General features: G+C 58.1%; 1 protein-coding gene across 1 annotated transcript; it reads right to left on the bottom strand.

Moving 5' to 3' along the window:
* Nucleotides 1–6,062: 6,062 nt before the first annotated feature.
* On the bottom strand, nucleotides 6,063–12,856 carry LOC112120437 (killer cell lectin-like receptor subfamily B member 1). Its single transcript, XM_026646939.1, has 6 exons — nucleotides 12,772–12,856; nucleotides 12,149–12,232; nucleotides 8,584–8,772; nucleotides 7,530–7,684; nucleotides 6,810–6,922; nucleotides 6,063–6,186 (listed from the first exon to the last, which is right to left on the bottom strand). Exons 1-6 carry the CDS (start codon nucleotides 12,854–12,856, stop codon nucleotides 6,063–6,065), a joined length of 750 nt encoding a protein of 249 aa, XP_026502724.1.
* Nucleotides 12,857–13,074: the final 218 nt, after the last annotated feature.

Here is a 13,074-nt window from a genome sequence, read left to right as displayed (position 1 = left end):
GGGTGGGGGCTGCCACCCCAGGGCGGGGAACAGGGGGGAGAATCTGGCTGGAGCCGGGGTAGCACTGGAGATGGGCCAGCCTGGGCCGGGGGAGGGGGAGCGGCTGATTCTACAGACCCCTGCGCCCGGGAGTGACCTGACTCCAGATCCCAGCTGGGGGGAACTGGCCGTCGCTCCACTGGGGTCAATGGGGCAGATCCCAGCTGGGGGGAACTGGCCGTAGCTCCACTGGGGTCAATGGGGCCCGATCCCAGCTGGGGTGAACTGGCCGTCGCTCCACTGGGGTCAATGGGGCAGATCCCAGCTGGGGGGAACTGGCCGTCGCTCCACTGGGGTCAATGGGGCAGATCCCAGCTGGGGGGAACTGGCCGTCGCTCCACTGGGGTCAATGGGGCTGATCCCAGCTGGGGGGAACTGGCCGTCGCTCCACTGGGGTCAATGGGGCAGATCCCAGCGGGGAGGAACTGGCCGTCGCTCCATTGGGGTCAATGGGGCAGATCCCAGCTGGGGGGAACTGGCCGTCGCTCCACTGGGGTCAATGGGGCTGATCCCAGCTGGGGGGAACTGGCCGTAGCTCCACTGGGGTCAATGGGGCAGATCCCAGCTGGGGGGAACTGGCCGTAGCTCCACTGGGGTCACCGCTCTGTGCTCCAGCTGTCGGAACGGGGCACTGGGTTGATTTACACCAGCTGAGGATCTGGCCCCCTGAGCGCAGAATCAGGCCCCGACGTTGCCAGTGAAATTTCTGCCCCCGACCCTCCTGTCCCGCAGCGTCTCCCCCGAGTCTGCGCCGGTCCCCACGACTCCGGGCTCGCGGCTCTGGCTGGGATCGTGTTGAGCTGGGTGGGGAAGTGCCTGGGGAGAGACCCCCATGTCAAACTCCCTGCGGCTGGGGCCCTCTGCCTAGGATCCTGCCCCACTGACTCCAAGGCGGTATGCTCTCGTCCGCCGGCACCGCCCCCCGTAATGGGAGTGCAGAGCCGGTGCTCGGGGCGGAGGCAGCGCGGGGAGCACTGTGGCCCCCCTGCCTAGAAGCCGGACCTGCTGCTGGCTGCTTCCAGGGCACAGCGCGGTGTCGGAGCCGGTAGCCTGCTGTCAGAGGCCCATAAAGGGCCGGGCTCCGCACTGATGTCTCTGCCCTGGGGAAGAACGAGCCCATTGCAGTGTGGGGGTGAGAGATCAAAGAGCCGGGCTGTTCTCTTCCTGACCAGGCACAACCCCCAGGAACAATTCCTGACTGGACAACGTGTGAACAGTTCCACACGCACCCTAACCACCGTGCTGAGCATCAGGAAGATACAAAGATTATTTGTTTGACATCAGCAGTTAGAGACCCGGTGCCTCCGATTGACGCTTAGCAGGAAATGGTGAGACCCAGATTCTGGGCTGCACAGGGTGGGGGTGGCAAAGGCGGCTTTGTGCTGGGTTTGTCCTGGGGCTGGCAGGGCCCCAGATGCTGTTTGTATTTAGGGCAACGTCTCACATCCCAGAATAGCCAGAGTACAGAGCACTCCACCCACTCTCCATCCTCCCCGGTCACTGGGGATTGAGTCAGAGCAGTGTGGGGCTAATGTGCCGACCCTTTGCTCCAGGGGAATTCCCAGCAGGGGAATCCAGTTACTTTCCAGCCCCTTTAATGTGACAGGAGCAGCATTGCCAACCCAAGTGTTCAAAAATCATGAGGCAGGATCCCCAAAGCCATGAGACTGACTTTAAAATAACAACTGTGAGGATGTTTAACATGTTTTCTGGGGTTGTAGCTTTTAGGGGGTCACATTGACAAGTTTTTTCTCAGCAACCAAGAGGGCTAGAATCTTATGAAAGACGAGAGTCTGTTGTAATCACCTGACTCCAGGAGCTGGGGCGTTAAGAAAAACACCAAATAGCATGAGACTCTCAATAACATTGTGGAGTTGCAACAGAGGGTCCTGTGGCACCTTTGAGACTAACAGAAGTATTGGGAGCATAAGCTTTCGTGGGTAAGAACCTCACTTCTTCAGATGCAAGACTGATTGTGGAGTTGGTAAGAATGCCAGAGTGCTATAGGTCTGGAATGCAGCTGAGAATCAGAACCAGAAGCTGCTAAATAATAGAGTCGGTTGAAAATCACAATTTCCATCAGATTGGAAATTCTGCTATTTTGACATTTTTCTATCCTGATTCAGGTCAAGAAGTTGTCACGTGCAAACTTGTCACTGAGTTGGGGATGTCATTTCTTGGGGTAGAATTCCCAGCCTGCACCACCTGTCCAGCGCCCTGTGCAGGTAGTAGAGAGCTCAGAGATGGTATGTAATGTATATATGCTTTAATTTTTTTAACTAAGAATTTCCTGATGCGCTATAAAGGTCCCTCTGACCACTGGATCCGCCTCCGGAGGGAACTGGACCAGCCAGTGGCACCACATTCAACAACTGGTGGGTCCCTTTTGCTTCTATTAACTCAGTAAATGTTGCAGTTTTCATTTAAAACAGGACACTGGCCTTGTGGTTACCGCCCGGGGCTCTGATTTGAGAAGTTGGGGCGCAGTGCCTGGCTCTCCCGTAGATTTGCCCTGTGACCTGGGGTGAATTGCTCGGGGCTGGATTTTCACTGCTACTAGAAGTTGCTCTAACAGTTGTGGAGTTTTTTAATTTATTATTTATTTGTTGTTGTTGCAGGTTTCCAATAGCGGGAGAAGGACCGTGGGTTTTTCTGAACCACAAGGCTATAGCCAGTTCAGGCTGCTCCAGGGACGGACGCTGGATCTGCAGCAAAGCAGTGGAGAAACCAGAAGCCAGAGCAAAGTGCCTGTACCCTGGATGCAGCAGGCGTTGGTCCTTTAACGGGGCCGTCCCTAGCACCCATTGGCCCATTTGGGGGGATTTAACCTGGGGCCACATAACGTGGTGTCTCCTTTGGCTCCTTTCCAGCAATCCCACCCTACCCACCCTGAATCGGGAGTGGGAACCTGGTCTGTTGGATGCTTCAGGTCTACCCCACTGGGGGTCAGGCAGGAATTTTTTCTCCTATGTGACCATTTAGTGAGGCCCAGGGAGTGTCTTCAGCTTCCTCGCAGCCCCTTCAAGCCCTAGTAAGGGCTGAGTTACTTCCTTGAGTTCTTCATTCGTTGTAACCTGTGTCCAGTGCGGTTAAAGGGATCAAGTGACCGGTTCCCAGAGGGAAAAGACCTGGGATTTTGCTGATGGGCCTTGGGCTCACGGGACGGGGTGAGACTCCGTGGCCCTCCCAGGCTGAGGGCAGCCCCTTGTAGGTTTAATAACATTTGGAGCCTGGCACTTAAAATCCACCCATGGGCCTGTGCTTACCTGGCTGCTGTGTCCTCGTCAATGTTCCTTTTCCTGCCCACATGCAGCTACCCCCGGCCTGAGTGAACCCCTTGTAACGGAGCCAACACCCCAATAACAAGCGGACAGAGGGAACATACAATGGCCATAAGACAGCACAGGCAGCTGCCACGTTGTTCACAAGCAGCCTGGTGTGACAGGCGGCAGCCAGGCCTGCTGGGAGAGGAAAGGGGTATAAAAGCCCAGGCTCTGTCTCTGGCACAGACACAGGAACCTTTTGACTTGGAAACCGGAAGCGGAGCAGCCAAATCCGCAGTGTCCCTCCTGTCAGAGACCCCGGGCAGGAGCCGGAGAAGGGCTGGGGCTAGACACCAGGGATGTGCCAGGGGCCGTCAGGAGGTGCTGTGGCCCCTGCAGCCACGGAGTGAAAGGGCCGGGGTGAACCCTGCAGCCTGGGGGAAGGACTCGAACTCCTGCTGTAAGGCGAGAAGGGCTGGTTTGCAGACCCTGCTGAGCGCTGGGGGAGCGTGAAGAGAAGTCGCGGACAGGAGGGGATGGCTGGAACGTGCTAGGATAGACAGGTGTAGATATAGAGAACATTATTTTTTATAATATAATAAAATTATTTATATAAAAAAATAAACCAGCTCCCAGCCGAGAAACTTTTATTTTGAAACCCTTAAATCCTCATGTGAACGGCTCCTCCCACCCCAGCAGGGAAACTGAGGCAGCAGCTGCATCCTCCCACCAGGGCTGTGAGCGCCCCTCCCACCAAGGACTAATGAACCAAGGACAGTCTGTGTCTCTCTCCTTTTTCTGCCCGATCCTCCTCACCTTTCCCTCTGCCTGCCGGGGGGGATGTTCTCTAGGGGAAGGGCTTTTCCCTGGACTCTGCCAATAAAGGACAGGGCTCAGCCTGATGTCTCGTCCTGGGGAAGGAACGTGTCTGTCATGAGCACAGTGGAGGGAGAGAGAGAGAGAGAGAAAGAGAGAGTGTGTGTGTGTGTGTGTGTGTGATATCAAACAGCCGGGCTGGTCTCTTTCTGGCCATACACAATCCCCAGGAACCCTAAGCATCAGGTATGACGTCAACAGTTAGAGGCTCCAACTGAGATCAGGGCCCCGTTGTGCCGGGCGCTGCACAGACACACAGGGAGAGACAGTTCCTGTCCCAGCTGAGATCTGGACTATATTGTGGTTCCTTCACCATCTGACAGGACAGACAAAAGGTGAGAGAGGAAACTGAGGCACAGATTGGGCAAGTGACTTGTCTAAAGTCAGATCCAGGGTTCTGGCTGCTCTGTGACCCATCAACAAACACTCAGCTTCCGCACGGTTTAATAGAAACCTTTAATGTCCCCATGATCATGATGATCCCTGGCTCCAATCTCGAGCATCTGTAGATCTCAAAGTGCTTCACACAGGAAGGTCAATATCAATGTCCCCATTTCACAGATGGGGAAACTGAAGCCCAAAGGCTATGTTTACACGGCAGTTAGAACCTGCGCCTGGCTCATGCCACCTACCTTGGGCTCGAGCGGAGGAGCTGTTTCACTGCAGTGGAGATGCTGGGGGTCTGGTTGGGGCCACATTGTCCCCCCCTTGTGACAGCACCTTCAGCATGTTGCATTTATCCAGCCCCATGACCAACCCCTGAACAGGCCAGCGCTCCCCAGCCCTATCTCTTCTGCAGATGGGACACGCTGTGTCCTGTTGCACTCACAAGCCCAGTTGTCTCAGGGGCGGCTCCTAAAGACACTTGGGTCTGTTTGGAAGGTCGCTTCTCAGCCTGGCCAGCCGCCCGACCTCCAGCTTCGCCAGTCCATCTCCTCCTGGGCTGCCGGGCCACGGGGTAACAGGGCGTTTGCTAGCCCCCAGCCCTCCCCATGGTGCTCCCTGCACTGCCACCGAGCACCCCAACCCGGCTCCTCCGACAGAGACAGTGACACCGACCCCAGAGAGCGTCAAATAATGCACAGGGAAAGGTTCCATTTGGGATCGGGGTTGGGAGCACTGATCTCCTTAAAGTGCTCTAAGGAGGTAGCAAGCGGACAGCACATCCACACAGACACCTCTGCAGCTGAGAGCCCCTCGTTAGTGACAGGAGTTAACGATCCGTTAGGGCAGGATGGGCAGAAATGCGTCAGGTCACAGGCTGGACGGGAGCAGTGGACGGGCCAGGGAAGGGAGCTGAGAGGGACCTGGCAGAGAGGTGAAAGGAAATTAATCAGGGGTGAAATACAGGGAAAAGCCCAGATCCCCAGCTGGTGTCAGTCAGTTCTGCTCCATTGGACACTGGATCTGTACTGAGTTACGTGACCTGGGGCAGACTCTTCTCTCCCAGTCCTGGGGGGGTGAGGGATAAATTTCCCCCTGGCTGTGCAGAGCCTGATACCTACGGCCCAAGCCCGGCCCCTGCAGCGCTCTCCAGCCCCTGCTGGAATATACGAAGCCAGAGCTTGGAATCGCTATTCTATAGGCTGAAGTAGGACTGGGAGCCAGGACTCCTGGGTTCTATTCCCAGAGCTGGGAGGGGCTGGGAGCCAGGACTCCTGGGTTCTTCCCAGAGCTGGGAAGGGCTGGGAGCCAGGACTCCTGGGTTCTATTTCCAGTGCTGGGAGAAGGGGAGGGGCTGGGAGCCAGGACTCCTGGGTTCCATTTCCTACTTTGCCACCAATTCTCAGTGTAATTTGGGCAGGTCAGTGTCTGTGTATCGGTTTCCCCACACGTGACATGGGGCTAACAGTGCCGCGCTCTGAGGTCTCCCCCGTACCCTGCTCAGAGCTGGAGGGCATCTTGCTGGCAAATCCACTGAAATCCAGCGTCGCAGTTGTCAGAACGAATCCGATTTTCCTTCACTGCCCCACAGCGGTTCCCCTCAGCCGGGCCTGGTGCCTGGAACCTGCAGGACAAAGGAGAGGGCCCTTGGCAGCGCGCGTGGGTCCATCACACGCAATTGGTAGCGGCTCTTCCCTGTTCTAACGGGGACCGCAGCCATCGTCTCCTCCAGCTCTGCCCTGGGGGCTGCCCCCTCTCCCCACTGTCAGGGCCCTGGCCAGGGTCTCGAACGGCCTCTCCCTGCCCAGAGCCCAGGGACCTGCTCCAGCCTCATCCTCCCTGCTGGGCTAGGCCCTGTCCATCTCCCTCCCCTGCTCCGCGTCTCCTCCCCACCGGGCTGGGCCGACGCTGCCCCCTCCTGGTCCCCTCCTGCCTCTCTGGCTGCTCTGTGTCTCCCCCTCCCCCCTGCCCCATTGTCTGGGGGATCCCCAGGGCTCTGGCCTGGCCCCTTTGCTCTTCTCACGCCACATCCCGTCTTTGGGCCACCTCCCCCACCCCAGACCTCCAGCTTCACCTCCTCGGCGGGGAAGGGCAGGGAGGAGAGGGCGTCTTTGTGGTCACCTTACACTGAAAATGACTTCCCAAAACTCCTGACCTTCCCCCAAACATCCCCTCCCTCCATCTCTGTTCCCGGCCCCTTCTGCCCATGGAGGGGAGGGAAAGTGTTTGACTCAAGGAATCACTCACAGGGTCTGATCCAGCCGGGCGCCGTCCAGCCAGGTCCAGGCCTTCTCCGGGGAGGGGACGGACAGTCCGACCCAGAACTGAGACACGTCTCGTGTCAGGTCCTGTAGGGACTCCTGCAGGAAATGTGGGACAGGCAGCTGGTGACCAGAACCTGCTGTCGGTTCTTTTCTTGCAAATCCAAGTTCTCAACAACTTTAGCACCAGAACTACTGTCTGGCTGTTCATCTATCCCTATACACACCTATCCATCCTCACACATACCTGTCTATCTCTCCAACTATTCCCCATCTATACTCTTCTGTCCATCCATCCCCACACCTACCCCCCTCTCTCTGTAGCCCTCAATCTTCATAACTCTCTCTCTCTCTCTCCCTCCCTCTCTCTCTCTCTCTCACACACACACACACACACACACACACACAGCCCTCTCTCCAGCTGACTTGTGTTGGGAACATCTCAGAAGGGGGAAGGTACCGGTAGCTTTAAGCCGCCATTGTGTGTCCCTGATCTCAGGGCTGGTGATTTAGGCTGGGATTTGTCAAAGCTGCCTAGGGGGTTTGGACACCCTGTTATTAACAATTAATGGGAATGGGGTGTCCAAGTCCTTTAGGTAGCATTGACAATCCTAGACCTACCATGTAGCCTATATGCCCTCGGACTCTGTACCCAGGGCCCAGTCCTGTGGGGGCAGCTCCAGCAGGAAGGTATCATCCCCTTTACCAGCTCCTCCCGGTCCCGGATCACCAGCAGCTGGGAGCCCCTCGCTGAGCAGTCGGCTCGGCTTTCGCTCCACGTTTTACTTCCTCCAGAGACCCAGTAGCACTTGTCCCCGCGCAGCCGCCAGTCCGTGGGGCAGAGTTTGCACCCAGAGCCCCCTGCAGAGAGACAGGCGTCATTAATGCTCTGAGCCCTCTGGGCCTCGTTCCCGGCTACTCCCGTCCTGAGACTGGGGCAGGAACAGGGTTCAAATGGGTTTGAGTCCCCTTTGTGCTCCCTGAAATCTGGGGCTGGGCTGGACCCTGCCTGGCTCCTGGCGTCAGTTACAGCAGCCTTGCAGCTGCTCTGCCTTATCCATTGCTCCCATCTGGGCCCTGGGGAGCAGAGAACACCCATAGTGCACTGCGCTCTAGCCACACACGCCAATCTGCTCCCTACTTTGGGGGTTGGGAACAAGGTGTGTGAGGGGCTCTTACCCCAGCTCCACACAGGCAGGGAGGTCTCCAGGGCAGAGGGCATCTCATGGGGCTATTTGCATCCATTTTAAGGGTACATTATTCTGCCAGAGTGGCCTAGAAGGGGCTTCGGACAACTGAAGATGTGTTGGGGGCTGGTTCGTGGCAATCTAACAGGATATGGGAGGGGAGGTGGTAACTGGGGAGAACAGGAGAGGAGGTGGGATCCCAGGGATGGCTGGGAATGGGAGGGGGTGAGTCCATGAGACCGTCTCTCTGCTGGGATCTGTCCCTGCTCTGCAAACATTTGGCCATCCAGGTATTACATTATTGTAAGACTCCCCCTTTAGCAGTACCGGGCATGGCCACTAGATGTCGCCCCCCCCCCACACAGTCTCAGCAGAGGCCCCAGGCCCAGTCCCAGCTGAGGCAGGTACATTCATAGCCTGGCACCGAGCGGGGCTGGTGGCTAGATCGGTGCAGCCAGCAGGGGGCGGCGTGTCCCTGCCCCGCAGGATCCCCAGGGGCTGGGACGGCAGCTGGGCTTCCACTGGCAGTGCCCGGGGCAAAGGGCGGCTCAGAGACACACGAGCTGGGGTTACCTGCTGGGCCGGGCTGGGCCGGGTGGCACAGATGTTGGCTCAGCTGGGATCGGAAACGCTCCAGGCGGGCGCTGCATTCTGCTGTGCTGGGGTCTGCGCTCCCAGGGGGTGTTGGTGTATCTCTGCTCCCGGCTCCATCGCTCCCAGAGGCTGCCGGGCTCTGTCCCTTCTCAGACATGAAGTGGGAAACTGCAAAGCAGCGTCGGTGGGAGTGAGGTGACGGGTCAATGTGACGGGGAGTTGCTGGGTAAAAGCACCGGCAGAGACAGAGGGCCTGGCCCAAAGCCCGTTCAGCCCCATCTCCACTGACTCCCGTGGGCTTCAGAACAGCCCTAAAGGGCCACAGTCCAAAAGAGCGGCTTGGGATTGAAAATCAGTGGCAGTTGGGTGCCTAAATCCCTTGGGCCTCTTTGCAAAACTAGCTCATCTTTGCATCTAAGTTATCCAGCCCCCATCAAAGCAGTATCAGAACCTCAGAGTCTTTGCTAGATTCTCCTCCCAACCCCACTCTGTGAGGCAGGACACAGGGCTGTTAACCCCTGTTATTCAAGGGGTTTAGGCACTTAAAGCTGCAGAGGGGCCATGAGTGGGGTTTTCAGAAGCACCTAGGCCCAGATCCTCAACAGGATTTAGGTACCTACCTCCCTTGGGTGTTGGGCACCTAAATACTTTTGAGAACCTGGGCCCTAGGAGCCCAATTCCCATTGACTTCAATAGGCGTTAGGCACCTAGTGGGTTGGTTTTAGGCGCCTAGATGCATTGTTAGGTACCTAAACCCCTGTAGACTTCCAGCCTTAAGGGACCAGCCCAGGGTCACTCGGGGAATCAGTGGCAGAACCAGGAACTGGTCCCAGAGCTACTGTGTCCCAGATAAGCACCAAAACCAGTGGGCAGCCTTCCTCTCGGGATGTCTGTGAGCTCCCGCCCAGTCCCCCATCCTGCAGCGAACAGCCAGCTCCGTCTGACATGTCAGCCCGGCGATGGGAACACGACATTCAGGGGAAACATTCCCAGCCACATTCTAGGGACGTCCTTTCTCCATTTATCCACCAGCTACATTTCCTCACTATTACGGGTTGAGGACAGTTGTCTGGGCAGCGCCTGCCACAACAGGGCCCTGATCTCAGCTGGGGCAGGGACTGTCTCTCGCTGTGTGTCTGTGCAGTGCCCGGCACAACGGGGCCCTGATCTCAGCTGGGGCAGGGAGTGTTACGGTGTGTCTGGGCAGTGCCCAGGATAATGGGGTCCTGATCTCAGGTGGGTTACTAGTGCAGGGTTGATAAAACTTTTCACTGACTTAGCTGACCTTTGAAGCTGAATCGCCCCCTCACTGCCCAGACACAGCTCCTGTCCTCATTTTACTTCCTCTCCTACACCACAAAGAGAAACCATCAGAGTCTCCCCTGCCACCCAAGTAAACAAGGTGACAAACAGGGACAGAGCAGCAAACGGCATTTTCTGCCCAGAGCCCAACTAGCTCCTTACAGCCCAGCACAGAAACATTCTAGGCTGCAAATAGGCCATAGACCCTTGGACCAGCCTCTGTTATTGTTATTATATCTATTGCTGTGGAGCCTAGAGGCCCAGCTGTGCCCAGACACAGAGTGAGAGACAGTCCCTGCCCCAGCTGAGATCAGGCCCTGTTGTGCCGGGTGCTGCACAGACACACAGCGAGAGACAGGCCCTGCCCCAGCTGAGATCAGGGCCCCGTTGTGCCGGGTGCTGCCCAGACACCCAGGGAGAGACAGTCCCTGCCTCAAAGAACTTGCAATCTACTTAGACAAAGGAGGCATGATCTCCATTTTGTAGATGGGGAAACTGAGGCCAGAGCACTGGCCCACAGTCACACAGGGAGTCTATGGCAGAGCCAGGAATTGATGCTAGAGCTAAGCGCGGGTTGCAGCCGAATGGAGGATATTTAATGTCAGTATGACGGTGGTGCCCTAAATTCCTTAAGGGCGTCTGAAAACCTCCCCATAAATAGACAAGGCAAATCATAGGCTGGGGAGGGAATAGAAACACAAAGGCAACGTGCCTTGTGCAAGGTCACCCAGCAGCTGTGGGAACAGAACCCAGGTCTGGGCCGGGCTGGGCCGGGTGGCACAGCTGGGATCGGAAACGCTCCAGGCAGGTGCTGCATTCTGCTGTGCTGGGGTCTCTGCTCCCGGCTCCGTCGCTCCCAGGCAGGGCCGGCTTTAGGACGATTCAGCCAATTCGGATGAATTGGGCCCCGCGTTAAGAGGGCCCTGTGCCGCAGCTCTCCACCTCGCCCCCAGCTCACTTCCCCCTCCTCCCCTCCCCTGAATGCTCCACCCCCTGCTCCTCCTCCTCCCCTGATTCCCGCGAACCTCTGATTCGCGGGAAGTCTGAAAAGAAGCAGGGGCGGGCAGGCAGCACCAGGTAAGCTGGGTGGCGGGGGGCGCGAGAAGGGCTCCGGGGAGGCGCGGCCCAGTCCGGCCCCGGTTCCGGCCGAGCGCGCCGGCCCCAGCGGCTCCGGCCCGGCTTGGCTCCAGCCCGGCCCCCGCGGCACGGCTCGGCTCGGGTCCGGCCCTGCCCCCGCAGCGCGGTTTGGGTCTGGCCCGGCCCAGCCCCCGTGGCGCGGCTCCGGCCCCCCGGCCCGGCCCCCGCGGCTCTGCTGGGCTCCGGCCACCGAGCAGCTCCGGGCCGGACCCAAGCCCAGTGACCCTGGCCGGAGCGCGGCTCGATTCCTGGGGGTGGGGCTTGCCAGGAATCGGGCCCCGCTCTTGCTAAAGCTGGCCCTGCTCCCAGGGGCTGCTGGGGCCTGTCCCTTCTCAGACACCAAGTGTGAAACTGAAAAGCAGCATCAGTGGGAGTGAGGGCGACTGGTCAATGTGATGGGGGGTTGCTGGTAAAAGCACCAGCACAGAGCCCTGCGGAGACACAGGGCCTGCCCCAAAGCCTGTTCAGCCCCATCGCCACTGACTCCAATGGACTTCAGAGCAGCCCCAAAGGGACATGGTCTGAGAAAGTGTCCGGGATTGAAAATCACTGGGAATTAGGTGCCTAAATCCCTTGGGCTTCTTTGCAAACCCCTCCCGTGTTTCCACCCATTCTCACCCTCAAAACACCCCCCAGAACTGGCTGCATGGGGATGGCCAGATTGAAGCAGGCCTGAGGCCCATCTAACCCGGTATCCCTTCTCCTAGGGTGGACAGCCCCAGCTATTTCTGAGCAAGGGGCAAGACACCCGCTAGTGGACAATGAGAACTTGTCCCCCAAGTCAGACCCTTCCTGCCCATCAGTTACGGGTTGATTGATGCCCTGAAGTAGGAGGGTTTATAGCCCCTGCCAAAGCACTTGGTACTTCCTGGCCCTTTGGTTGGTCTTGTTCCTCTTATATGTGTCCTGATCCTTCACTGAGCCCTGCTAAGCTCATGGCCCCAGTGAGATCCTGTGGCAGTGAGTTCCACAGGCTAATTGTGAATGAGCATCAGTTTTAAATTTGAGGCCTCTCAATGTCACTGGTCGTCCCACCCCCAGTGTCGCATCCACGCTGCAGACTGACGCACCCCGACAGATAAAGCTACAGCCTTTGGTGACTCACCACACACCGCCAGCAATATCACAGACAGGATGAGATTCCCAGCCCCTAGAGCGACTTGAAGCCAGCCAGGATACTGACGGGAACCTGCAATGAAACACAAGCAGAGCCGGGCTGAATTAAGGCCCAGCCTTAATGGGTTAGAGTAGCGGGGGCTGGGGCCCAGGACACCTGGGTTCTATCCCTGGCTCTGGGAGGGGAGTAAGGTCTGGTGGTTAGAGCAGGATGTGACTGGGAGCTCGGACTCCTCTGTTATAATCTCAACCCTGGGAGGGCAGTGGGGTCTAGTGGGTCAGAGCAGAAGGGGCTGGGAGCCACGACACCTGGGCTCTAGTGCCAGCTAAGGGAGGGGAATGGGGACTAGTGGGTATGTGAAAGATTTTTTCCCTTGTCTGTGCCTCAGTTTCCCCCATTGACTCACCTTTTTGGCTTCCAGAGGGGAAAGCTCCCCGTGAGCGCTCCCACTCTCGCTCTGTCACTTGGGGGATGCCCCACGCTCTTTACCTCTGTCCGCGGCGCTCCCCCACCCTGTGATATAACCGCACGGCCAGACTCTGCCAGCCCCTGGCCAGTCTCTGGGGGGACATGGAGCCCATAGGTGGGGAGAAGGGGGTTGAAATGGCTACCTTGGTTCCCGGCTGGGGACGGGCCATCCGATCTGCCACACTTGGGACGCAGGTTCAAAGCCGTGTAGCCCTCCTCGTCCTCCATCGTGTCCGAGTGAGAGGAGGCGGCAAAGGCGCGGGCAGGGGGTGAGGGGCTGGGCTGAGATCACACAGGAAACTGAGCCGCTGGGCTGCAGCAGCGTGGTTGGTGGGGCCGCGGTCAGAGGCTCGGGCCTGAATTTCCTCTCTCTGCTCTGGCAGATGTTGGCTCTGTCACGCGAAAGCTCCCAGCCAGCCCCGGACACCCCCAACCTCCACTCCCTG

This window comes from Terrapene carolina, unplaced genomic scaffold (genome assembly GCF_002925995.2).
Source record: "Terrapene carolina triunguis isolate 2854851 unplaced genomic scaffold, T_m_triunguis-2.0 Scaffold49408, whole genome shotgun sequence".
NCBI lineage: Eukaryota > Metazoa > Chordata > Testudines > Emydidae > Terrapene > Terrapene triunguis.
Note: the sequence above shows the minus strand (reverse complement) of the source record. Positions and strands in the feature narration are given on the sequence as shown.

Coding starts and splice junctions, on each gene's coding strand:
- LOC112120437 (XM_026646939.1), bottom strand. CDS start 12,856: ATGGAGGACGAGGAGGGCTACACGGCTTTGAACCTGCGTCCCAAGTGT. Junction 8,773..12,148: donor GATATTGCTGGCGGTGTGTG/GTGAGTCACCAA, acceptor GCTGCTTTGCAG/TTTCCCACTTCATGTCTGAG. Junction 6,187..6,809: donor GCCCGGCTGGATCAGACCCT/GTGAGTGATTCC, acceptor TTTGTCCTGCAG/GTTCCAGGCACCAGGCCCGG.